The following is a 25183-nucleotide window of genomic DNA, read 5'->3' on the forward strand; positions in this document are numbered from 1 at the left end:
AGAACAGAAGGTACCAGAGAAGGAATGAAGGATCAGGAGACTCACACTGCACCTGCCACTCTAGCACCCTTACCATGGTTTTGGTGCTAGCTTGCCTAGTCTTCCTTTCCTTCTGCTTCTCCATGAGTGAGTTGTGCCATCCATTTCAAAAGGTTCTGTTAGTGTCCGCATGCTGACATTGCTTTGGTTTATATATTAGATTGCATCTCCGTTGAGCATTGGATTTCTTGCACCTGAAATATCCTATATCCCTTCCCCTGAACATCTTAGCTTCAGTCTACTTGCCTGTGATCTCCATTTAGATGTCCCACAGGCATATCCTGTTCCAAAACTGCCCATGTGGTTCTGCTCCTCAACCTATTTCCCTGCCCTGATTCCCTGCCTTAATGAATGATGGCACTGTCTACTCAGTTGTTAAGCCAGGAACAAGGGTATCATTCTTGACTTCTGCCTCTTCCTCATGCCTCAAATCCAGTCTGTTGCCAAGTCCTGTGGATTACACTTCCTAAATATTTGTGATTCTTCATCTTCAGTGCCACTGCTCTTATGCTATTCAGGTCTCATTATGTCTCCCTGGACACTGCCCCCTGCCCCAGGTATTTTTGACATGTTTTATAGCCAGAACAATCTCTTTAAACCAAGGCTCCTCAAACTTTTTAAGCAGGGGGCCAGTTCACTGTCCCTCAGACCATTGGAGGGCTGGACTGCGGGCCCCAGGACAAGTCGGCTGCTAAGCAGGACAGGCAGCAGCAGCAAAAACACCCAGATAAATGTCCTAGGTGGGCTGCAGTTTGAAGATGCCTGAAACTATCAATATGTTGATGCTGCTCTCAGTTTAAAGTACTTCATGTGACTTAAAAGGTCCTACACAATCTGCTTTCATGAACTTTAACTTCTACCCCTGTTGTATATGTGTGCATCTATGTAGTGAGTGTGTGTGCCTATGTATTTGGTTCTCTATGAGGTTCTCCTATACACCCTATAAGAGAGGTGGGATCAGTTCTGAATGAATCATTCATCTGTGTGTTCTTTACCATCTAGCACATGAGTAGAGTTCAGTAAATACATGCTTGTTAGCATGTGAATGAATGAATTCCTTTTTGATGTTCTAATGAAAATACAGTGTTTTCTATAATCTATATCAAATTCTTTCTTGAGCTTTGACCGAATTAGAGAGTGGAAATGCACACAAGTCAGAAGTGAAAGAGATTTTTTTTTTTTTTTAGCAATAGTAGCCAGATCTTGTATAGCCTTTATATTGTTTTTCCATATTCTGCATCTTCATCCTAAATGACTTTTCTCAGCCTGATCTTTCTTTCTTTTTTTTTCTTTTTTTAAATTTTAGGTTAATATGAGGGTAAATACAATTAGTTTACATTGTTTGCATATGTAAAGTCCAAGTTGTAGTTGTGTCATTCACCGAGGAAGTGTGCCATGTACCCATGCATTGTGCCTGTTGGGTGGGAACTTACGGAACCCCCTCCACCCTTCTTGAATTTGAGTTTTTTTCTCGTATGGTCCTGTAGTTGTTAATCTACTACTTTCAACTTAGTATTGAGTTCATGGGATGCTTATTTTTCCATTCTTGTGATACCTTACTTAGGAGAATGTTTGTCAGATCCTTCCAGTTTGCTACAAGATACAGAATTTCCATCTGCTTTACCACTGAGTAGTATTCATTGGTTTACATATACCACAGTTTATTATTTAGTTCATGGGTTGAAGGGCATCTGGGTTGTTTGCACATTCTTGTGATTCTGAATTGAGCTGCTAGAAACATTTAAGTGCCAATGTCTTTATGGTAAAATGATTGTTTCTCTTTTGGATAGATAGCTAGTAATGGGATTGCAGGATCAAATGGTAGGTCTAGATAAAAGGTTTAGTTCTTTGAGGAGTCTCCACACTTCTTTCTTTAAAGGCTGTGTCTATTTCTTTTAAAATTTCTCTGAATTCTTCCCAGAGGAAGTATACATGATAATAGTACAAAAGAAAAGGTGGTTGATAAATGAGAATATGTGATTAATTCTTAAATATATAGTTGACCCTTGAAAAACATGAGTTTGAACTCTGTGGGTGGACTTGTACATGAATTTTCTTCTACTTCTACCACTCCGGAGATAGCAAGACCAACTCCTCCTCAGTCCAGATGAGGAGGATGAATACCTTTATAATAATCCATTTCCACTTAAATAGTAAATGTGTATTTTCTTATGATTTTCTTAATAATATTTTCTTTTCTCTAGTTTATTATAAGAATACCATATATAGTACATATCACATACAAAACATGTGTCAATCAACTGTTTATGTTATTGGTAAGCCTCCGGTCAAGAGTAGGCAATTGGTAGTTATATTTTTAGAGAGTCAGGAGTTATCTGTGGATTTTTGACTATGTAGGGGTCAGTCCTCCTAATGCCTATATTGCTCAAGGGTCAACTATATTTATTCTAGAGCAGTGTTTTTCAACCTTTTTTTTGCAGTTTTTGGCCAGAGCTGGGTTTGAACCTGCCACCTCCAGCATATGGGGCCGGTGCCCTACTCCTTTGAGCCACAGGCACCGCCCTCAACCTTTTTCTTTCTTTTTTTTTTTTTTTTTTTTTTTTTTTTATCTCACAACACACTTGAACCTGTAGTTAAATTTGCATGGCACACTTAAATTATATTGACCAAAAAAAGAATATACTTACTGTGCTCTGAACTGCTTTCTAAAATAATTAATGTTCTTCAAAAATTTTCGTGCCACACTAGTTGAAAATCATTGTTCTAGAGGCATATCTGAACATGTGTCTGTAACATGTTTCTCTGGACAAGTGAACAAAATGACATTTAACTAGACCATCTTTCTGAAAGTTTTTTTTTTTTTTTAAAGGAACCCTTGGGGCAGCGCCTATGGCTCAGTGAGTAGGGCGCCAGCCTCATATACTGAGGGTGGCGGATTCAAAGCCAGCCCCGGCCTAACTGCAACAAAAAATAGCCGGGTGCCTCTGGTCCCAGCTACTCAGGAGGCTGAGGCAAGAGAATCACCTAAGCCCAGGAGTTGGAGGTTGCTGTGAACTGTGATGCCATGGCACTCTACTGAGGGCAACAAAGTGAGACTCTGTCTCTAAAAAAAAAAAAAAAAAAAAAAAAAAAAGGAAACCTCTGTATTTTAATCAAAGCTAGCTCATAGAATCCATTTTCTGAACTTCTGATGAAATGGACTGGGGTAAAGGATACCACTTAGTAAAAAAAATAAAGAGTTGAAAGAGGATATGTAGGAAGTTGATTATGATAGAACACAATTTAATATCAACCCTAATCCTGAACAAGAGAGTTCCTTTCTGGGGTGTTAGGCTTAAAAGTTCTCCTTCTTCTCACATCCTTTGAAGCAGAGAGTAATGATGGACATTCTAGTGAAATCTTGTCACACACTGAACCTAAAAAGGAGCCTTCCAGAAGGCAGAAATGCTTCTGTCAAAATGGTGATGGCAACACCTTGGTCCCTCTCTTGCTTCCGGTCTCCAGACCACCAGCTATGTGCACTTCTAGGATTGAGCTCAGGCCAGGTGCTTAGTTAATGGCAAGTGACAACTTGTTAAGTCTGCCATCTGTGGGAGCTAGGAGCTCAAAGTTTTCTGGTCAGATTTTCCCATGACCTCAGTCATAAAGAAAATGTTACAGATTCTAGAAAATGCTAATGTCCTTTTTAGCTGTAAGTATTATCTTGATTGCAGTGCTTCAGAATTGCCCAACTTCATTATCCGAGCATAACCAGCCTGACGCCTTCTTCTCAAATAGACAATTATGATCAATTAAGCACTTTCAGGCCTTATAGAATACTTAATTTTATTAGTCAATTATTTGTGCTTTGAAAGAGTTAATGGTAGCTACCCAAGCCATTATTAGAAATTAGAATGTCCCAAAATAGAAAGGCTATTTCCTTTGTGTGTGGCACTGCAGTGGAAAATGCCAAGCATAGTTTTTACTGAGTTAAAGGGTGAGAGAAGGCGGGGTGGGGGAGAAAGTTACACGTAAATCATTTAGCCATTAACCTAATGGGTGGGTTTATAAATCCTATTACTATAAGCCCTTTTCATTTCCACTGAGGCCTGGTGCATGCTTGATCCCACTAATGTAAAATTCATTCCGTCTAAGTGATTACTGAAGTAAGACACTTTGAGTCAATTTTAATCAGGTTGTGTGAAACTTGCTTGAGCACTGATGTTCACTAAAGCACGGACATAGTTTGGCCGTCTCTTAATTAGCCCCCCAGATGAGTTATACGAGGAGTCAATCAGGAGCCAAATCTCTGAGCCTTTTGACATGTTCATGTGTTTCTCTGAGGGAAATACACTGTAGGTAGGGTCTGAAAATACCCAGCTCAAAAGCAAGGGGCAAGGACCTTTGGGTGGCTGTATTTCTAGTCTTATGGACATTATATGAATCCTAAGGAATCTGAAAGCTCTATTTTTGTGACTAATTGTAGTATCCTCAATAGTACTTAAGTTTAAACAAATCAAAATTTCAAGTTCGATGAAACATATGGACCTTGTTCCTAGAAAAATGCATATAGGCACACATTCAAATCTTTGCGGACAGTTTCAGGGGATTTTCTGATATCTTGATCTTAGGCTAATAGCTCCTACTGTAGTTTTAATCTTGGTGCCTTAGAGTCTTTCTTGACTGGGAATATGATATTGAGGAATGTTTAGGCTCATACTCAAACTCTTGTGTTGGTGAGTAGACTTGGTTCTAGTGTGCTTTAAGGCCAGTTCTATAAGTTCTCCAGAGTCCTGTGTCAGATAGAACCCCAAGTATGGCACCAATGGCACCAATGCATGTAAATTCAAGTGAAACATGGGATGTGAATCTTCTAAACTGGAGGTTGGCATGGAGGAGGAATAGAGAATAAGTGTGTTGTGTTGTGATAGGAAGGTTTCTTTAAAGGTGAAAACATTTTTAAAGGTCAGAATGTAAAGTGGGTTTTTAAAAATCCACAGGATGAATAAATATTCCTGCTGAGAGCAAGGAATTATAAGACAGAAGAAACTCACTTTTCATTTCACATAATCAAAGCCATAGTTTGTGATTTTTTAAGTTCTTGGATCAAAATTAGAGCCCTGTCAAATTGTAGGGCAATAATCGAGAGATACTCATAAATAACATTAAATGTGTCTGTTAGGGAGGAGAAACCTTTCAGAAAGTGTTGTTTATTCAGCATGTTTTATATTTTTCACATATGAGCTACCAGAAGGTCTAGGTTATAAATTAAGAATTTAAAACAAAATCAGTTTATCTGGAAACAAGAGTTGTATGAGAGAGGTATACTTTTAGTCAAGTTATAATTAATGGCCCTTTATCATTGGGGTAGAAATCATTTCTCTTGAGTGAATATTTGTTAAATAATATGCATTGTGTTTGAAAGTGGGATCAAAACTTATTCATTCATCATTTCTTGCATGGAAAGAGCCAGCATTTAAATCTGTACTGTGTTTGGGTTTCATTGGTACTTTTTGTAAGCTTTAGGGTCCTGTTATTGTCGAGAGGCACTTTCAATTGATAATGGCTTTGTTCTTCTGAAGCTGGACCACTGGGGGTTTACCTCCTTTTACTAGAACTTAAGAAATAAGTATTTATTGAATTACTGCTATGTGCCAGGCATTGTGTTAGGAGGTTTAAAGGGCTATGATATGATGTCTGCCAATAATTTGCTCTCTCAGTCTTTAGTAATAGAAGTATGTTTTGGTATGCATAGATGGTTTGGGAAGAACATAGGACTTACATACCCATTAATATCATTGGTTTGGGGAGGCTGGAGAAGGCTTTTCTGACAGTGTAAAGTTCTGTGTAAAATAAGTAGATGTTGGTAGTAATAGTTCCTTAACATTTATTTCTAACATTTATCAGAGACTGTATAAAACAATGTACATACATTGGTACATCTAAAGATCACAGCAGCCCTATTATAAGGAAGTTTCTGTTATCTTCATTTTACAGTTGAACTTACAGAGATTATATTGCTTTCCCAAGTTCACACAGCTTATAAGCAGTGTTGTTAGGTTTTGAACTCAGGTAGCCTGTATTAGTGTTCTTCGGAGAAACAGAGCCAATAGGGTGTATGTATATATATATGTACATATATACACACATATGTAGAGGGAGATTTATTTTAATGAATTGGCTCACCCAGTTGCGGGGGCAGTCAAGTCTGAAAATCTGTAAGACAGGCTAGACACCAGGGGAAGAGCTGATGTTTTAGCTGTCTGAAGGCAATCTTCATTTCTTCTTCGTTGAGGACCTCATACTTTTTCTCTTGAGGCCTTTAAGTGATTGGAGGGAGCATACCCATGCGATGGTGGGTAATCTTCTTTACTCAAAACAGACTGATTGAAATGTTGATCTCATTTTAAAATACTTTCACAGTGACATCTAGACTAGTGTTTGGCAAAATATCTAGGTCTAGCCAAGTTGACACGTAAAATTAACCATCAGACAGTCTAACTTCTCAATTCATACTTTCAAACATTTGAGGAAGCAGCATGTGAAAACCACAGTAACAGGAAAAGAGCATGGCCTGTTTAATGTACCCAGAATATTTTGGGAAGGCTGAATTGAAGGATGCATGTAGGAAGCATTAGAAGATGAGCTAGGCCTCAATGAAATGAATCTCAAGGTCAGGCTAATTCATGACATTTGAATTTAATTTCAAGGAGTGTATTTGAGAAAGAACACTAGCAAAGTGTGAAAAAATGGCTTGGAAAGTAGCGATGATGGAGACAGGTGGGCTAAGTGAATGATGGGAGTCTGAAGGACAGACACAGAGATGCAGAGGATGTGCCAACTGGAAAGCTCCAATATTATGTAGGACATATTGGCTCATTGGATTAGAAAGAAAGCCAACCCTGTGTTTTGGTTAAAGTTTCTTGGAGGGGGCATTTATCATGTTTGGAATTGGTTGAGGGTTTGCAGGAAATGGGTGGGGTTTAGAATGAATGTCTATGGAACTAACAAGTGAATATGAGCCTGGAGAGAGAATGTTATCACTATGTATCAGTGATTCTCAACCAGGGGCAATTTTGTCCCCCCTCCCACCCCCACCCCCAAGAAACTGATGGCAATATCTGGAGACAATTTCAGTTGTCACAACTGGAAAGAGGAAGGATGCACAGGTGTGTGTGCACACTCGTAGTACTGAAATCCAGTAGGTGGAGGCCAGGGATGCTATTAAACGTTCTACAAAGAACACAGGATAGATCCTCATGGCAGAGAATTATCCGGCCGAAAATGTCAATAGTGCCGAGATCGAGAAACTCTGATGGTGGGTGTGTATATATGTTCCCTGGGACTGGGAAAGAGATCTCAACAGGTGTTGGATGTTTTTATGTATTGTAAGCATACCTACCCAATTATGTTAAATGTATAAAGATGTAAGGGGACAACTTGTGAGCACCTACATATTTACAATTGTAGCCCTTAAAAGCAGCCTAGAATTTGGGCATATGTTCTTGCATTGCTAATTGTCCTTGTTGGATATGTTAGTGCTTCCATTTCTCTAATATTTAAAGAAGTGAATGTGGTTGAAAGACAGAACAACCAAATATAATGAAAAAACATTTCTGCATGTCAAACTTGCATTTTAGATTTTTAGATCTGAGAAGAATCTCATCCTCTTCCTTTTGTAAATAAGGATGCTGAGACCTGGAGAGAGAAACAAGGTTGGTCCCAAATCACTTAGCTAGCAATTGGCATATTAAATGAGTAGTCAGATTTCAGACCTCTAACTTCTTAAACAACTAACATTTGTGTAACATTTTATTGTTGCAAAGCACCTTTGCAGCATAAAGTTCTTTTTTTTCCATCCCAGCTCAGGGAACTAGGTTGGTAGTGTCACATCAATGTTAGAGAACGTAGGACTAAGGTTTAAAAGCAGTAAGTACCCCAGTTTCACTAAAGTGTTAAGTGGTGAAGACAGAAATAGGGTGCTGATTAAATCCATAGCCCTTGTTTCTTGAGCATTTATAGAGAAGACAAATATCTAAGAATAACAGAAAAGAGGGAAAAGGCAGTCTCTATGAAATGTTCAAGTGAGAGAACTGAGTAACACTGAGTCTTGCTTGGAAACTGCTGAAATTTGGAATAGGGAACACTTAGATAATGGTTGGATTACCAAGTATCATAATATTTATATTTCTTCTACTTTTCTCTTCCCTATCCTTCAAAACCATTCATTTTACTACCCCTATTATGCTAATGTATTTTTTTAAGGTTTCCAGTTTATTTCTAATTTTATGTCATTGGTAACAGACGAATCCTAAAGCCATTGAGATTTCAGTTGTCGTTCTGTTTATGCATTGTTTAGAATTTGACCTTACTCAACATTTTCTTGTAGGATTTTCATTGTGTTTAATATCTGAATTATATACCAAAGTGGGTTTCGTGTTAGTGGGTATTACTATAGCAGATGTATGTTGTTGGAGTAGGACCTTGAAACTTTTTTTAACTGCGGAAAGCTAGTGTTTTCTCTCATTTAGTATTAATAAGCACTGTTTTGGTCTGTAATGGCATCTAAAAGCATTTCATAGCCTTTGAATACATTGCAAGACAATGGTATTCTGTTGTAACAAAATACGAAGACCTAGGCATCATCCTGGACTTGTTAGGAGAACCTATAAATAAACATCTCAGTAGTAGTTGGTCTTTGGTTGCCGCTGTTGTTAACCGTGGTATAACAAACATGCTCTTTCTACTTAGCCATATCGTGGGCGTATTCGTGAACAAATTATTTTCTTTAGAAAACAATTTTTTCATACACATTTTACATTTCCTTTCTAGTCCTCAACACCCTTCCCCAGCCTTCAGAGGCTCAGATTGGGGTTAAAATACCTTTTCATATTATTTTAATTATTGCTCTCCCCACCTCCACCCCTTTCCTGTTTCCCCCTCCTCTTTTTCCTTAACAGCACTGTTCTGCAAAGCCTGAAATGATTGATATGATGGCAGTGCTGTCATTCTTTTTAACCAAAAAAAAGTCATTTTTGTTCTAGTTATTTTAATAGAGTCCCATTAAAGATGTATTGCTGACTGAAATATCGGCATGAAGGGCTCTCACTGAGCTGAGCCCAGGAATTAAGAAGTCAGGAAATCGGCTGCTGCATTGCAAGAGAGCCTTGTGTGACACCGAATCTCCTGATTGGGGAGATCATTACTGCTATTATGACTCGACTTGCGTAGGAATTTTAAATTCCATCTGAATGTCAGTAATAACCCTCTTAGCAAATTATCCTGAATAAAATCACGAAGGCATTTTATATAATAGGTGTTGAATTACTGGATAGATTTGCTAATTAAATACTCTTTGTTCTGCTGCAGTTGACATTACAGGGTAAGATCTTGAACAATTATTCTCAACAGCTGTACTTTGTTAAGGGAAAAATTAACCACAAAGTTTATTTTTTTACACTTGGAGTTGGCAGATTTTTGAAATGTGCTTGAAAAAATTCCATCATCCAATTGGTAATGAGTAGATAAATATGCAGGTGTTGCTGTGAAATCAGATAACTGCAGACTGCCTTATTAATGAATTTAGCAAGCCTTTATAGCCCTGTTTTCTAGCCGTTGGCACTTGTTAAAATGATTTTCTGTCAGAATGGATAGCTTTAATATTAGGCTTGCCACTTCGAAGTGAACTTATGAATGGTCATCTTGTAATCACTGTATCTTGTGTCCAGTGGACCTTTCAGGGTACCTCTGGCTATTTTAAAAAATGCATTTCCTCAATGAGGAAAATATCTGTAATGCATAAGTTTTTGATTGTTGGCTTCCAGAACCGTAATATGGTGTTTTTGTTTTTTTTTTTTTCTTTTTTAAAAACAAGGCAGTGGGATGTAATGAAAAGAAAATGAAACATAAAGTCCAGCTTTCTAGATCAAGCTCTTGACTAACTCTGTTACTCTGGGAAAAATCTCAGAGCCTATTTTTTTCTCATCTGTCAAAGGGGACTTTATAATACTACGTACCCTTTAGGATCATTCATTTAGTGGTCTATAAATATTTATTAATAGCTGCCATCTACCAGTATCTCTGCCAGATACCGAGAATTTGGTAGCTTACTGACTATTCAAAACCCAAGCCTTCCTCATTGATTTGTTTGAATTGAGGGGTAGGCCTGAAGGCACCTTTGAGGAGATGCTGTTTATTAGCCCTTACACTGGAGAGGGAACTGGGGTACCCACCATCTAGAACTGCTTAGTGAAGAAGCATAAAAGGTTGGAAGTCAATCTGGTTTTGGGTTGTCTTGTATAGAATAAAGAGTTGACAAGCTGTGGTGGGGACCTTGAACCTGAGACAACTTTATTATTAGCTACTGGTGAAGTTCACTAGGAAGATAGTGATTAAAACTATCCACAGAAATTGGTGCTGTCTCTGTGGAGATCTATTGGGTAATATATTTATAAGAAGTTTTAGGTCAGGTGCAGTGCCTCATGCCTGTAATCCTAGCACTTTGGGAGGCCAAGGCTGGAGGGTTGTGTGAGGCCAGATGTTTGAGACCAGCCTGAGCAACATAGCAAGACCCCATTTCTATGAAAAATAGAAAAATGAGCTAGGCATGGTGATAAGCAACTGTAGTTTCAGCTACTTGGAAGGCTGGGGTGGATGAATCTCTTGAGCCCAGGAGTTTGAGGTTGCTGTGAGCTGTGATGATATTACTATATCCTGGCCTGGGCAACAGAACAAGACCCTATCTCAAAAATTTTTTAAAATATAAAACCTTTGGCCAGGCACGGTGGCTTATGCTTGTAATCCTAGCTCTCTGGACGATCTAGGTGAGTGGATTGCTTGAGCTCAGGGGTTCAAGACCAGCCCAAGCAAGAGTGAGACCCCATCTCTACTAAAACCCCTTCACCTTTCAGATCCATCATTACTCTCATCTTCCTCTAGAGGAATGCACCAGCCAGGTGTGGTGGCTGGTACATTCCTCTAGTCCCAGCTACTCATGAGGCTAAAGCAAGAGGATTGCTCAAGCCTAGAGTTTTTTGAGGTTGCTGTGAGCTACAATGATACCATGGCACTTTAGCTAGGGCCAAGGAATGACACTCTGTCTCAAAAAAAAATCTGTGTGTGTGTGTATGTATGTATGTATATGTTTGTATCTATTGACTCAGTTAAGTCTCTTTGTAGGAATGTATCTTGTTATTGGCAGATTTGCAAATTACATCTATAAAGATCATTTGTTGAAGTATGATTATAACGGTAAGGAGTAGAAACAACCTATATGTTCATTAATAGAACACAAGTTAAATTATGATCTACTCATACAATGGAGTACTATGGAGTTATTTAAAAGAATAAGACAACTATTTATGTGTGGATTTGGAATGATAGAGTGTTATGTGAAAAAAGCAATTGCAGCATAATCTATAGCAGTGATTTTCAACTGAAGTGCCACAATAGTGCTGTGAGAGGATTTCAGTTGTGCCATGTAAGTTTTTAAAGATCATTAATTAAATTATTTCTGAAAGACGTTCAAAGCACAATAAGTATATTCTTTTTACTCTTCTTTTCAATCAACATAATTTAAGTGTGCCATGGAAGTTTAACTACAGGTTCAAGTGTGTCGTCAGTTAAAGAAGGTTGAAAAACACTGCTCTATGGTTTGCTATTTCTGTAGAAGTGGCATCTGCCAAAAGGTTTCTGCCACCAAAGAGAAAATTGTTTTGGTAGCAGCCTTCAGATTGTGCATGGTGGAAATGGTTGTGAGTTGGTGGCAGGATAGAATGGGGGTAATGATAGATCTGAAAGGTAAAGGTCTCCATTTCACATTGAAGGTGCACTCAGGGATGACATAGTGGGTTTGGTTCATGAAAGAAGCGAAGAGACTGGTTATTGAATATGTGGAGTTATAGTGAAAGGTTAACAAATTGTTCCTGAGTTATTTTACTTAGTAGTTAACAGTTACCCCATGCAGTTGTCCACTGTGATGAGGAAAGCTAAGTCTAGCAAGGTGTAAGGGACAGAGGTTAAAGAGAATTCTTCTTAATAAGTAGTTCTGTCCTCACTGTGATTGACTTGACTTAGGTTGATCTCATTATTGCCCTTTTCCCAAAGGAATAGTCAGTATTCTCCCACAGTGCATTTCCCTGTAATTTAAATGTTAAAAAATGAAGATGAAATGGGGAGAATGAATTTTTTTTATAAGTTAACAGAATTTTATTGTGTAGTGGAAAAGTAATTGGGATTACTTAGGGACCTGTCAGTCAACTGGCAAATGATTTGTTGAACGCCTGCAGTTAGGCACAAACATGTGCTTTGACCTCTTGGAACTTGTAGGCTAGTTGAGTAGGGAGGAACTGTCAACTAATAATTGCACAAAGCATCATTCAAGAACTAGTAGAATAGCACAAACAAAGGTCAAAGGAGAGAGATCACTGTGGGCTGGGCCAGCCAGCTCAGGGTTTATGGAAGAAGAACTTAAGCTGAGGCTAGTAAGCTCAGTGATAGGAAGAGGATTAGGGAAGAAATTCCAGGTAGAGGACACACTGGCAAGAGGGTTTGTATAAGGGAATAATAGGCTGTACAGGTGGAGCAGTGGTTTAGGGACAATTGCAGAAATTCGGTCTTGATCTTGTGAGCATTGGGGAAGCATTGAAAACATGTAAGAGGTGGATAATGATATATTCGGGGTAAATTGATGAGATCTAAAGCCAACTGGAATTTTGTAGTAGAAGTGTGAATTGGTTAGCCCTCAGCCACAGACCGGTCATCGTGGTGTCAGGTGCTTTCCACCTGTGGCATGTCCTGCTCAACATGTTAGCTTGTACCTTAGGCATAGCCCTTCATGGTCACAGAGATGGTTGTTGCTGATCCAAGCAGCCCCTAGTCTCTAAAGGCACTCCCCCCCCCCTTTTCAGTAAGAAAAACCATATACAGAAACATTCTACTGGAATTCTCCTTACCTTTAATTGGCCAGGATTGTTTTGTCATAGCACAGGTTTAAACTGATCATTGTTTTCAGAATGGAATTACCATGATTATCTTAGGTGAGTGGTGGTCCTTAACCTAGCTTACAATGTAAGAATCATCTTGGGAGCTTTTACAAAAGACTTCTGGGACCAGGTATTTTTTTTTAAAAGAGCTCCAGTGATTCCACTGTACAGCCAGTATTAAGACCACTGGCTTCACTTAATCAAAATTCATCACCACACACCACTTCTAGGACTGGGGAAGGGCTTCCTTCTCTAAGAACACAGGGAAATGGACATCTGAACAAAATTGGGAATTATTATTAAATTAAGTAATCATTAAATTATTAAATTTTGTATTTAATAAATGGGAGGAGGCAATAAAAATGGAAATTACTGAGTAGATGTAAAAGCTGCTATACAGGCAGGATTTACAGGGCAAGTATGGAGGACAAGAAAGAAATAACATCATGACATTTGAACTTAGTAGACAAGGAGACCTATTGAAGTAGAAGAAAGAAATGTAAATAAAGTAAATCTTTATCTGGCCCGTTAGAAATGTGACTTCTGGTTTAGGCTGATGCTTTGAAAGATGGGTGATAGCAGAGAGGCAATAGCATAGCGTGACTAAGACCTCAGGCTCTGGAGTCAGAGTGCCTGGATTCATACCCTTTTCCTGTCACTACTAAGACATGTTAATTACTTTATCTTCTGGCATCTAACAATTGTGGATATTTACAATTGTTACCTCTTGGAGATCTTGAGGAATGAAATGAGAAAATGCTCAAGGTACTCCCTGCGTAGTATCTGGCACATATATTTTAAACATACATTCATATTCTCTCTGTCTCTGTCTCTCTTTCTTTCTCCCCCCTCCCTGCCCTGCCCTCATTATGTCATATTACTGTTTTTTTAAGAGGCTGTCATTTGTTAAATGTGTGTTACTTTTGAACTGGTCCAAGATAATTTATATCAGTTTTTATTTGTATCCACATTATAACCTATTTATCTCTAGTCTGTAGCTATACAGGCCTGGAGACAGACTCATCTACAGATAGATAGTATTTATAAGTTCATCTTCATTAACCGAATGTTTACTGAGCTCTACCTTTTTATTGGATGCTGTGTTAGCTGCAGACAGTACATACAGTGCAGATCTGATGTCTGCCTTCGATGAATTTAATGTAGGGAAGAATTTTAAATCTAGTATATATATATTTTTTACTTTTTAAGACCCTGCATACCATGAGTAAGAATGTCCAGACTGGAAGTGTGTTGTTAAGCTTTTTTTTTTAGCCATGCAGTTCTATTTAAATCTTAGTTTGTCTTTTTGTTATATTATAAAGGAATATTTTACTGTGTATTTATTAGAGATATGTATTATATGTATCATATAAGATACATAAGATATTTAATAATACAGGATATATGTATAATATATTTATATATGATAATCATAAAATACATATCTAAAATGATATGTCTCTTATTTTTCTGATATATATTTAATATTTATTAAAGAAAACATATTTATTTTATTGACTTAAATATTTAAATATAAGTATATATCTTTAATAAATACACAATAAAATATATAATTTATAGATATAAGTGATATATAAAAGATATATGCTTGTATAGCTCTAGGTAAAAATTGGCATAGAGGCGAACTTATCTTTAGATTATGTTGATATTGTTATTTTGAAGAGTTGTCATTAGAAAATCTTCCAGAGCTTCAAAAAATACATGGAAATAGCAAATCATTGGGAGCTACCTATCTCTGTGTGCTTATACTTATGTCTTTTTAATTGTGCAATGTATTAATCTTGACTTTTGTTTCATTTAGATTTTGATGCATACGAAAGAGATGGTACAGAAGGTAATGCTGAGCATTTTCATTGTATAACAACTCTTAATATCATAACTGGTGACGTTTTTGTATTCAAGGGAAATTATAACCCAAACAGACTGGAAATTGCTTCTTAGGATGCCTAGTTTACATTTATAATCCCTCCTAATGGATTACAGCTTTTTTCTTTTACCAACACTGATATGATCTAGCCCCTGCTTGAAGCCTATATGTGAGTGTTTCAAGCAAATTAGTAACAGTGCTAATTAGAGTTTATTTCCAGGCTTTTATACTGTATGTGCTCTAGTGTTGTTTGTTATGATTGATTTTTTTTGGCACTCTTCATATTCTACTAAATACTGTTTGCAACTGTTAAGAATTTAATATGGATTTGTGCCCCTGATTTTATAAAATCCATTATGTTTCTGCTTCTTAAATTGCCATGACCACTAAGCATGTGATATAGTGGGTAAATATAGACCTGTTTCCTAGTCTTTTATTCTCCTTTTTCTCATTATTCAATTTCCATATTTTGTTTCAGTTGAAACTAGAGACAGTTTTCCTTCCACTCCATTCTCAGTTTTAAGAAAATTTAGGAAAATTTTTAAATATTGTGATACCTACCTTTCTGGTTTATTGGGACTTAATCTTCAATTGTACATCCTGAAAATACAGATAATAACATAAGCTTTTGAAAAGTCAATGGAACCTATGATTTCTGTATTATATAACATCTTTAATTTTGTTATGTGTCATGGTCACTGTGTTTTTGTTAATTTTTATAATTTTTGCTTTTTATTAGATGAATCTTGAAGTTATTTATGGAGATACAGATTCAATTATGATAAACACCAATAGCACCAATCTGGAAGAAGTATTTAAGTTGGGTAACAAGGTAAGATAATTTTATGAAATTATGTGTTTTACCTATTTTTGTGAATTATCTTTTAACATGGAATACCATAAATTCATGTATATGTGCATGTGTGTGCTTCTGAAAATAATAAATTTGGTGCCTCTCAATTCTTCATTCTCTTTTATTTTTCTGATTTCCACTCTAGTTGTCTGTTTTAAAGGTGAAATTCAAAGATAATTATATTAATATTTTACTTAAATGATAGATACATTTTTCCTTTGAAAACAGTGTAAGTGTTGTAAGTATAACATGGGGCCACATTAGTACTTAGGACATTGTCTTTTCATAAGGAAACATGTCTGGTAGCATTCTGATGCATGTTATATGTGGATAAATACCTACCTACATACAAACACATCTATAATTTTTACAGGAGTACTGGAAATATATTTGAAAAAACAAGGGGACATTTTTGTTGTAATCATTTGTAGCCTCTTAATAGCGTTCCCAATTAACAACTGTTTCTTGAGCACGTGCTATGTTAAGATACTGTCCAAATAAACTAAAACTAAGATATCACCTTTCAAACATAACAACTTCCTATCTTTCCCTCCCAGAATGTGTGGAATTTGAACTGTGGTCTACATTGAGAGCAACTCTGGCATATTGTACTCATCCTGAGCCTTGAAAAGCTACATATTTTCCCTAGAGGTGTTGGTCTGTGCCTTAACCCTGTCAGTACAAAGCAGAGGGCTGTTCATTTATTTCTTTAGCATGTAGTGATTTGCTTATATTCAGAGTGCTAGAGGAGATCTTAGGTATTATTTTAACAGTCCAAGTTTTATTTATTTCTGACCACATATCTACTTTTTGAACTATCTAATCACTAATTCTGTAGTTTAAAGGCAAGTGCTCTACGAATGTATTAAGTCTTTAGATCCAAAGAAGACTGTCTCATAATTTTCATATATTTCCAGGGGCTGATCCAGCCAATCCTGTCCTATGGTTGAGTGGGAAATATATTATTGTTTGTATTTTTTAATCCATTTTTGTCCCTGTGTTTTTCAGTGTCTTTGCATTATGCCAGCGTAATATCATGTTATATATAAGCTGAGTAAATGCATTCTCATTTTTTATGACTTCGTGTTCTGTTTTGATTAACTTGGGAACTGGTAACATGTTCTTCCTCTCCCAATAAATGTTTCAGAAGTTAGTATTAATGTTTAAAAATTTCACAGGTAAAAAATGAAGTGAATAAGTTGTACAAACTGCTTGAGATAGACATTGATGGTGTTTTCAAGTCTCTGCTACTGCTGAAGAAAAAGAAATATGCTGCTCTGGTTGTTGAGCCAACGTCGGACGGGAATTATTTTACCAAACAGGAGCTGAAAGGATTAGATATAATTAGAAGAGATTGGTGTGATCTTGCTAAAGACACTGGAAAGTGAGTTCAGTTTTCAATTTTGCTTTTGTTGTTCATATTTAAAAAGTTTAAGTGTGAATGATGTGGAGAATGCCTAAGTCTGCCAAGCACAAGAACGTTAACTTCTTTTTTGTTATTTTTATCATTGCACATTAAGAGTCCATAATTTATTTGGGTTGGAATTTTATAGGTAGATTAAAAGTCAGAAACACCTAAATTTGGGGGGTAAGAAATGCTTCTTATAATATATTTCTCATGAGTTTTAACTTTTGGTAAGGGTAAACCTTTGCACTTCAGATCCCTACAGAGTTGATTTTTTGATGTTGGTTTATTTTGCCTTAATGTTCCTATTAGAAAGTGCCTTGTTTTGTGTTCTTGAATCTTTGTAGAGCCCTTAAGGAACATAATACTTAAGATTTTCCCATTTTTTAGCTTAAAGTGTTCTGGGATTCAAAGTGGGCCATGGAGTGAGACTTCGTTTCCCCCCATATCATTTGTGTATAAAAGATTCTTACTAATCTCAGGTTATTTTAACAGTTAGTTCTTAAATATTGTGTGTACTTCAGAAATATAAATGTTACGACTGACCACCTAGCTTTGTACTTGAGACTAAAGATTATGATAATAAGACCTGTTTTTAAAATAAGGGTCATATTAATGTATAAAGTACCCATTTAAAAAAATGAATCTTTAGGTCCTTTGTGTCCCATCTTCCATATACTCCTGTTTTCTGAATTTCACCAGTTTTGAAAATAGAAGGATTTCTTTCATTAAAGCTAAATTGAAAATTATTTTTAATATTGCCGAATATCAGCATTTTTACTTGTTTTTCCAGTCTTCCTCCTGCTTTCAAATTGGGAGATTGAGCAATTGTTGCTTCTGCAGAACTACTCTTGATTAGGCAAAGTTGATCATCTGAGAATAGGTCACTGTTAGCCTTTTATGAAATGTAGTTTGAAATGCTTCATTGCCCCTAAATGTACCCAAAGATGAAACTACTTTGTATAGACCGTCGATTAGAGTGTTCTCTTCAGCTTTGTGTTTTCTAAGAAAAGATGCATCATAATAGAAGTAAATTTCTCTGAGTTAGAAATGTATTAGTAATTAAAGCTATACAAATGTTTTTGTCAGGGTTCTTTTTCTGACAAATTGTAATGCAGCTGTCAAACCCTCGCTCTGCATTTTCTCAGAAATGGATAAAATATTGGCTTCCTTACTCCTTTTTCCTTTGGGTCTGGTTGAATAGCAAGAAGTTTTTAAGGAATAGCATAAGGTTGGAGAACACTGTGCAATATAACGAAGCCGAAGAAAAATTTGAAGTCTTTGTTTTTTAAGAAAATATGTAAAGAGCTTTATATTTCTATGAATCAAATTAATGGTTACCACAGGTGGAGTTGATTCCTGATGATATCAGAGATAATATCTTGGTGCTTTATGAGGAAAGTGAAATACTTGTATTCTAAAACTTATAGGTAGAGTATAACTGCTTGTGAATTTTGTAATTGTATAAAAATATGATGGAACACACGCTTTTCTCCATCGCATTTTGTATAAAGCATTTGCTGCCACCTAAAAGAATAATCTGTATGCTTAAAGGCAACCTGACATTCTAAGGTTGGTAAACCTTTGGTACAGTTAGTGTTAAATAACAAATAGTAACTGCCTTTCAGGCATTAACCCTTACATTAGCTATTGTCCACATGTTACTATAATGGCATTTATCTTTCTTTTGTGCTACGTTACTAATAAAATATATTTTAAAAATCAATCTCTCTCTTTCTTTTTCTTTTTCTTTCTTGGTTACAGCTTCGTCATTGGCCAAATTCTTTCTGATCAAAGCCGGGATACTATAGTGGAAAGCATTCAGAAGAGGTTAATGGAAATTGGAGAAAATGTGCTAAATGGCTGTGTCCCAGTGAGCCAGTTTGAAATTAACAAGGTAAATGTAGCATTTATTGCTGAGCCCAGCTGCTGTCATGTGTTTTTCTCCTCCTTCAGATAGTTGAAGAACCACCTCATCCTTGCAATTGAAATAAATTCTAGCTGGTGATGAAAGCTGCTTAACAACTATCTCACAGATTGTACATTAGCATACCTCTTCCAGTCACAGGTACTGCCATGTCTGCTGCAAAGGCCTTCTCTCTCATTCCTTACTTTTAATTCTTGGAAATAATGTTTCCAGGTGTTGTATGGAATGATATAGTTTATGTATTGGAGGGTAGAGAATACTACCATTTTCATAATTCTCCTAACTGACAGTCGTTTGGAGGATAATCCTATAAGCTTAGTATGTGCTTGTATATGTATGTGTATATGTGTCTAACTTCACAGATGGTGATCCTTAACAGTACTATAATCAGAAGGCTTTTGGGGACAAAATTATTTACAATTAAGATGGTGATAACGCTTTCTGTCCTTTCAAAGCACTTGTGCTTTTTGGAAAAAATAAGTTATACTTTATGGACAATCTTAGTTGTTGAAAATGGAGAATATTTTTTCTTAACCTAACTTGAAAAACAAAATTTTGGTTTCCAAAATGCAATGTAATAAGATGTTAGGTTACAGATTTCTTTTTTTCCATTTAAAAAGAACACCCTCATCTATGCAGAAGCTAATTTTGCAAATACTGTTTTACCCATTTGTGATAGATTTCGTTGTCAAAGCTCATACCAAAAAATTTTAATGAAAAAGGATCTAATGATGACATTAAATGGAAGTTAGAATGAAAACTCATTCATAAACCCCTATGCTAAAGTAATGCTTGTCATTTTTGCATATTTCCTTACTCTTAAAAAATATTTTTGCTTTGTGACAATAATAATGTTATTTGAAATGTATTTTTATTTAACATAAACATTTTCCACATTTCTATATTACCTTAAAATCATCAGGTTAATCAATGTATTAATCTTTTAGTTCATTGATACATCTTTATTTAAAATGTTTGTTGATTATATTTTTCTGTTGTGAATAACTGCCTTGAACATCTTTGTTCATTTATCTTTTTGCTTTTGGATGAATTACTTTCTTATTTTAGGTTCACTGGAGTAAAAATATTTGATGCAAATATATGAGTATCTGTATAGCTCTTGCCAAATTGCTTTGTAAGAGGGTAATACTAGTTAATGATAACAAAATATGTGTGCCAGTTTCACCACTGCTTTGCTTGTGGTGGTGATAATTAAATAAAAGTTTGCTACTATAATGGATAATGAAACTGTATTTCACAGTTGGGTTTAATTTGCATGTCTTTGATTTGTAGAAGGGCTAATCTTTTCTATGCATATCCTTATGATTTGTATTTATTCTTAGGTAAATTGTTTCCTGTACCTTGACCATGATGTCTTTTAATGTCACAAAAGAAGACATTTATTTATATATTACAAAGGGACATGTACCTTGTCAATAGCTCTTCAATTTAAAGTCATATAGTGTGCACATATTGGCATAGAATCATTTGTGCTATCTAGAAAGTGGTTTCCTTTTAGATTTTGTTTTCTTTCTCTAAAATTTGCATGAGAGTTATGACTTCAGTCTTCTTTGGGTCAATTTTTTGCATCAAGTCTGCACATTATATCACTGATTCTGTCTGCCTTCTAGAATCATAGTTCTCTATTACAAAGGGTTCCAAGGATGAGTTTGGAAGGTTCAGTCTGATGACTACATCATTGGCAAAATAACACCAAGTGCATGTCTTTTAGAGTAGTGGGCCTACACTATCATCTTCTCAGATGAGTGATGGCAGAATATTACTAGTGTGCGAGAAGAAACCTACAGTTGTAGACACACTGGCAATTGCTGTGTTCTGGTGAATAGTCTACATTTTTATTATTTTTTAATTTTTATTATTGAAATTTCTAAACTTGTACAAAAGCAGAGAGCATAGTATCATGAATACCCACTCAGTTTCAGTTGTTATCAACTTACAGTGATATTTTATTATTACTACTACTAGTAGTTAATCTTTAGTGCAGTGTTTTTCAACTTTTTTTATCTTACAGGATACTTGAACCTGTAGTTTCACAGCACACTTAAATTATGCTGATCAAATAAAAGAGTGAAAAAAAAGTATATACTTACTGTGCTTTGAACTTCTTTTGAAAATAATTTAATTGACGATCTTTAGAAATTTTCATGGTACACCAAGGATCCTCTCACTGCTGTAGTACACCAGTTAAAAATTACTGATTTAGTGTCTAGTGTGTTAGAGGCTGTGCATACGTTTTTCTGTGGCACAACTAAACCTGTGAGACTTACTGTCTTTACCTTCTCCATATCACTTAGCATAGTCATTGGCAAATAGTAGTTGCTCAGTGAGCATTGAAAGAATCCGTTGGTTTGTTTAATCATTCAACAAACATAGAGTACCACTTTCATACACAGGCAAGGTTCTGGGTTTTAAAGTTGAATAAGAAAAGTATGGTTCATATTTGTAAGATATAAACAGTCTGTTGAAGGTATTTACTCTCTGATATTACATTTTTTATAAAGAAATTTCTGCAGTGTTGACATAAGTATGGTAAGTTCTTATGAAAGAACTACCTATATCATATTTCTGTATCTACAGTAAGCTATTCATATGTCAAAGGTGATGTGTCTTTCTGATAATCTTTAACATTTGTCTGACTACTTGGACTATTTAAAACTTGTGAGGAAATCAGCTTTTACGTTTTATTGCTTTCAGAGGAGACTGGCATGGAAAAGTCCATGTATGTCTCTGGTTGTGGATAGACTTGGGAGGATGGGATGGAGTTTTTTGCTTTTCATTTTTGTTTTATTAGGTGATACTGGTCGGCCTGAAAATGGCAGGTTAGATTAGGGTAGAGGCACGCTTGAAGTGGTGGGATTTACCTTTATAGAAATTTTAGCTCTTGTTGCCAAAAGCAACTGAAAAACAGCATGTGTGATTTTGCTGAACTACTGCAATCTTAGCTTAAATATATTTTATAAAGTAACACAAAATACTTCACAGCTGATTTTTATAGCCCTGGCTAACTTGAGCCTAAACCACCAGGAAGCATTTTTTTTTTTAAATGAAGCCTTCTAAAACTAGCTTGTAAATCCCCAAATAGCCTCAATCTAATAATTTGAAAGTATGTCAGCTGAACTTCAGAATTTCTTAACATTGCACTGAAGAAACTGAAGAATAGTCAATTGAAGAAGATAATGATTTTCTTAAGTAGAGTTATATTGATTAAGATTAAGATTTCTGTATGATATTGCCTGTCCAAGTCAATCAAGACTTCACATAATTCAGGTTCAAGGAGATTCAAATACTTGGAGAATTTTTTAGGGTCTTTCCTACACTGAGTATTGGAAATGAACATTTCTTTTCAAGAAAAATAACTATATAGTCCAAAACAAAGAAAAATTAACCAGAGGAGTGGCATCATTTTGTAATTTCACAAATCTTTTTAATGTCTAGCTTAGTAGAACACATCCGGATTCTCATACTTCTTCATCCAGTCTGTTGTGATATGTGGTTTTGGTTGAAGTATGAGAAGAAAACCCAGTTTCACAAAAACATACAGTTGGAAAAAGGAGAAGTAGATATTTTAGTAATTTTTCTGGTAGTTGTATGTATTCTTTGATCTTATACCAAAACTCTAAAGATTGCGTTTCCTTAAATGTTATCTGTAATATGAGATCAGAAATCATATCAATGAACTTTTTAATATTCTCTTATGTTGGGATCCATTCGTCTGTACTATACTTGAAATGAATGTTTTACCCATGTGTGACATTATGAATTGGTCATTTGTTAAGTTGGTTCCCTGAATTATGCAGATCTTCCAAAATTGACACATTTCATTGTACGCTATCACAAATCACATTTAAAAATATTCCTTCTTAAATCAGAAAAGACTTTAAGTATTGGGCAGCTGTCAGACTCACAGAGGTAGAAACAGGTTTTCTAAAATTCTAATTTGCACTTACTTGCAAACTTGAATTTTATCATTGATATATAATTTCAGGATTTTTTCCTCGAAGTGGCAGTCTCACTTGGGTTTGTTTACGTATTTATTTGTTTTGAGGAACTGTCTGCCAGATATCTAAGTCAGAATGACGGTAGTTTGCCCATCAGTCTTCAAAGTAAAAGTTGTAGTCTGTGAAACAGGCAGCTAGTTTAGCTTGCAACTCAGTTGCACAAATGCTTCTCCTGGAGCAACTTGTTCTTCAGATGTGCCTTGTGTGTACTTCTGTTTTATCACACAAAATAGTAGGCTCGTACTCAAGAATTAAGAGCTTAACATTTTTTTTAATTTTACTGTTTCACCAAGGACATTCTTAAATGAAGGTTTTTTTTCCTTGAACTGTGCATGGTGGTGAAGAGTACAGTGACTTATTAGTATAGTTTCGTGTTGCTACCTTGATTCATATTTATAAGGCAATTTTACCTGCCATTGCTTTTCATCGTCAGTAGGGATAGTATTGTTATGAAGATAGTTTTGGTCTCAAGAATCTCCTAAAAAGGACGTCAAGAATGCTAGAACTCTGCAGACCACATTTTGAGAACCAGTGAGCTTGGTAGGCAGCACATTGGTCCAGATACTTGTCTTTTGAAACCTATCTGTTCCAGAGCTGGGTATCCCTCCCTCCCCATTTGTGCATATTGAGTTCCAGTCTAATAGACTGTATTTTTTCTCACCCCATTGCCTTTAACATTAATTTGCTTATTTCTTTGCCTGGAACATTCTTGCCCCATTACCTTTTCTTAAAATCTTGTTTTTCCTGGGGGGTGCCTGTGACTCAAGGAGTAGGGTGCCGGCCCCATATACTGGAGGTGGCGGGTTCAAACCCAGCCCCAGCCAAAACTGGCAAAAAAAAAATCTTGTTTTTCCTTCAAGTGCCAGCTTAACCTTTTTTCTTCCATGATTTCTGCTCTCATACAAAAATGATCTTTCCCTCTCTAACTCTCTAGAACACTGTGTTCACATCTCACTTACAGCACATGTTGTTTATTTTAGAGACTTTTGGGGGGAGGTGGTTGGGGTGAGCAGTTCTTCTACTTATAGCAGATGACTTAATACCAGTATATAACTCTTGTCTTGTTCATCCATCGTACTTTATTGTGCTTGAACTTATTCTGCAAATTCTGGACATGGTGGCTCACACCTGAAATCTTCAGATCAGTGCAGAATGGGTTAAATAATTCAGTAAATATTTGACTGCTGCTGTACACCAACCATCATTTGGGACACCAATGAGCAAGGTTGACATTATTCCTGCTCTCATGGGGCTTACTGTCTGTTACAAAGTCATTCTGCCTCTGTAGAGATTAAGTTGACAGAGTGAGTAGATTTGGTGATTTCTGTTGCCTTTGGGTTTTAAGGCTGGAGGAGTCTTTGAGAGACAGATCACTAAGTTGGATTAGCTGTTATTCATCAGTCCTAATTAACCAGTTAATTCAGTGAGAGAATTGCAAACATTAGGAGAAACTCTCAGTCCTCAGTTCTGCATAGGACACTGAATTTATAGTCTTATTTTTTTTTTAATATCCAAGTATTATGTGACACAGCCCACACATTTATGTTTCCTTTTTATCTAAGGTTGCATCTGGTTATGTTATTTACTAAACAAAGAAGAGAGAAGCATTAAAGATGGGATGTTTAAAGATTCTGTGGCAGTATTTTCTACATACAACTTCTGTCATTTTCGTGCTTATGTGGCTAGTTTGATTATGGCAATGATGTACTTATTGTGTATCTGTGTGAGAAGAGTTTTTAAAGCAGATCATCTACTTTTTTATTTCAAAGTATTAAGAGAGTACAGATATTTTTGTTACATGGATACCTTGTATATAATACTTAAGTTGGGGCTTTTAGTGTGCTCGTCCCCAGAATAGTGTTCATTGTACCCAATAGGTAAGTTTTTACCCCTCCGCGTTTCTCACACTCCCCCTTTCTTGGTTTCCAGTGTTCTTTACATCTCTTTGTACCCTCATTTAGCTTCCAATTATAAGAATGTATGTATGGTGTTTATTTTTCCATTCCTAAGATATGTCACTTAGGATAATGGTTTCCAGTTGCATCCAAGTTACTGCAAAAGGCATTATTTCATTCCTTTTTATGGCTAAGGAGTACTCCATGGTATAGATGTAGTACATACCACATTTT

General features: G+C 36.0%; 1 protein-coding gene across 1 annotated transcript in view; it reads left to right on the plus strand.

The window, feature by feature from the left end:
• The window catches only part of POLA1 (DNA polymerase alpha 1, catalytic subunit), a 307100-nt gene that overhangs the window by 103473 nt on the left and 178444 nt on the right, over positions 1–25183 (plus strand). The window contains exons 27-30 of the mRNA XM_023514374.1: positions 14785–14817; positions 15590–15682; positions 16882–17087; positions 18873–19005. Coding sequence (XP_023370142.1) covers positions 14785–14817; positions 15590–15682; positions 16882–17087; positions 18873–19005 — 465 coding nt within the window. The remainder of the gene's footprint in view (positions 1–14784; positions 14818–15589; positions 15683–16881; positions 17088–18872; positions 19006–25183) is intronic.

This window comes from Otolemur garnettii, unplaced genomic scaffold, assembly GCF_000181295.1.
Source record: "Otolemur garnettii isolate 467f Iridium unplaced genomic scaffold, OtoGar3 scaffold00051, whole genome shotgun sequence".
In the NCBI taxonomy this organism is placed as follows: Eukaryota; Metazoa; Chordata; class Mammalia; order Primates; family Galagidae; genus Otolemur; species Otolemur garnettii.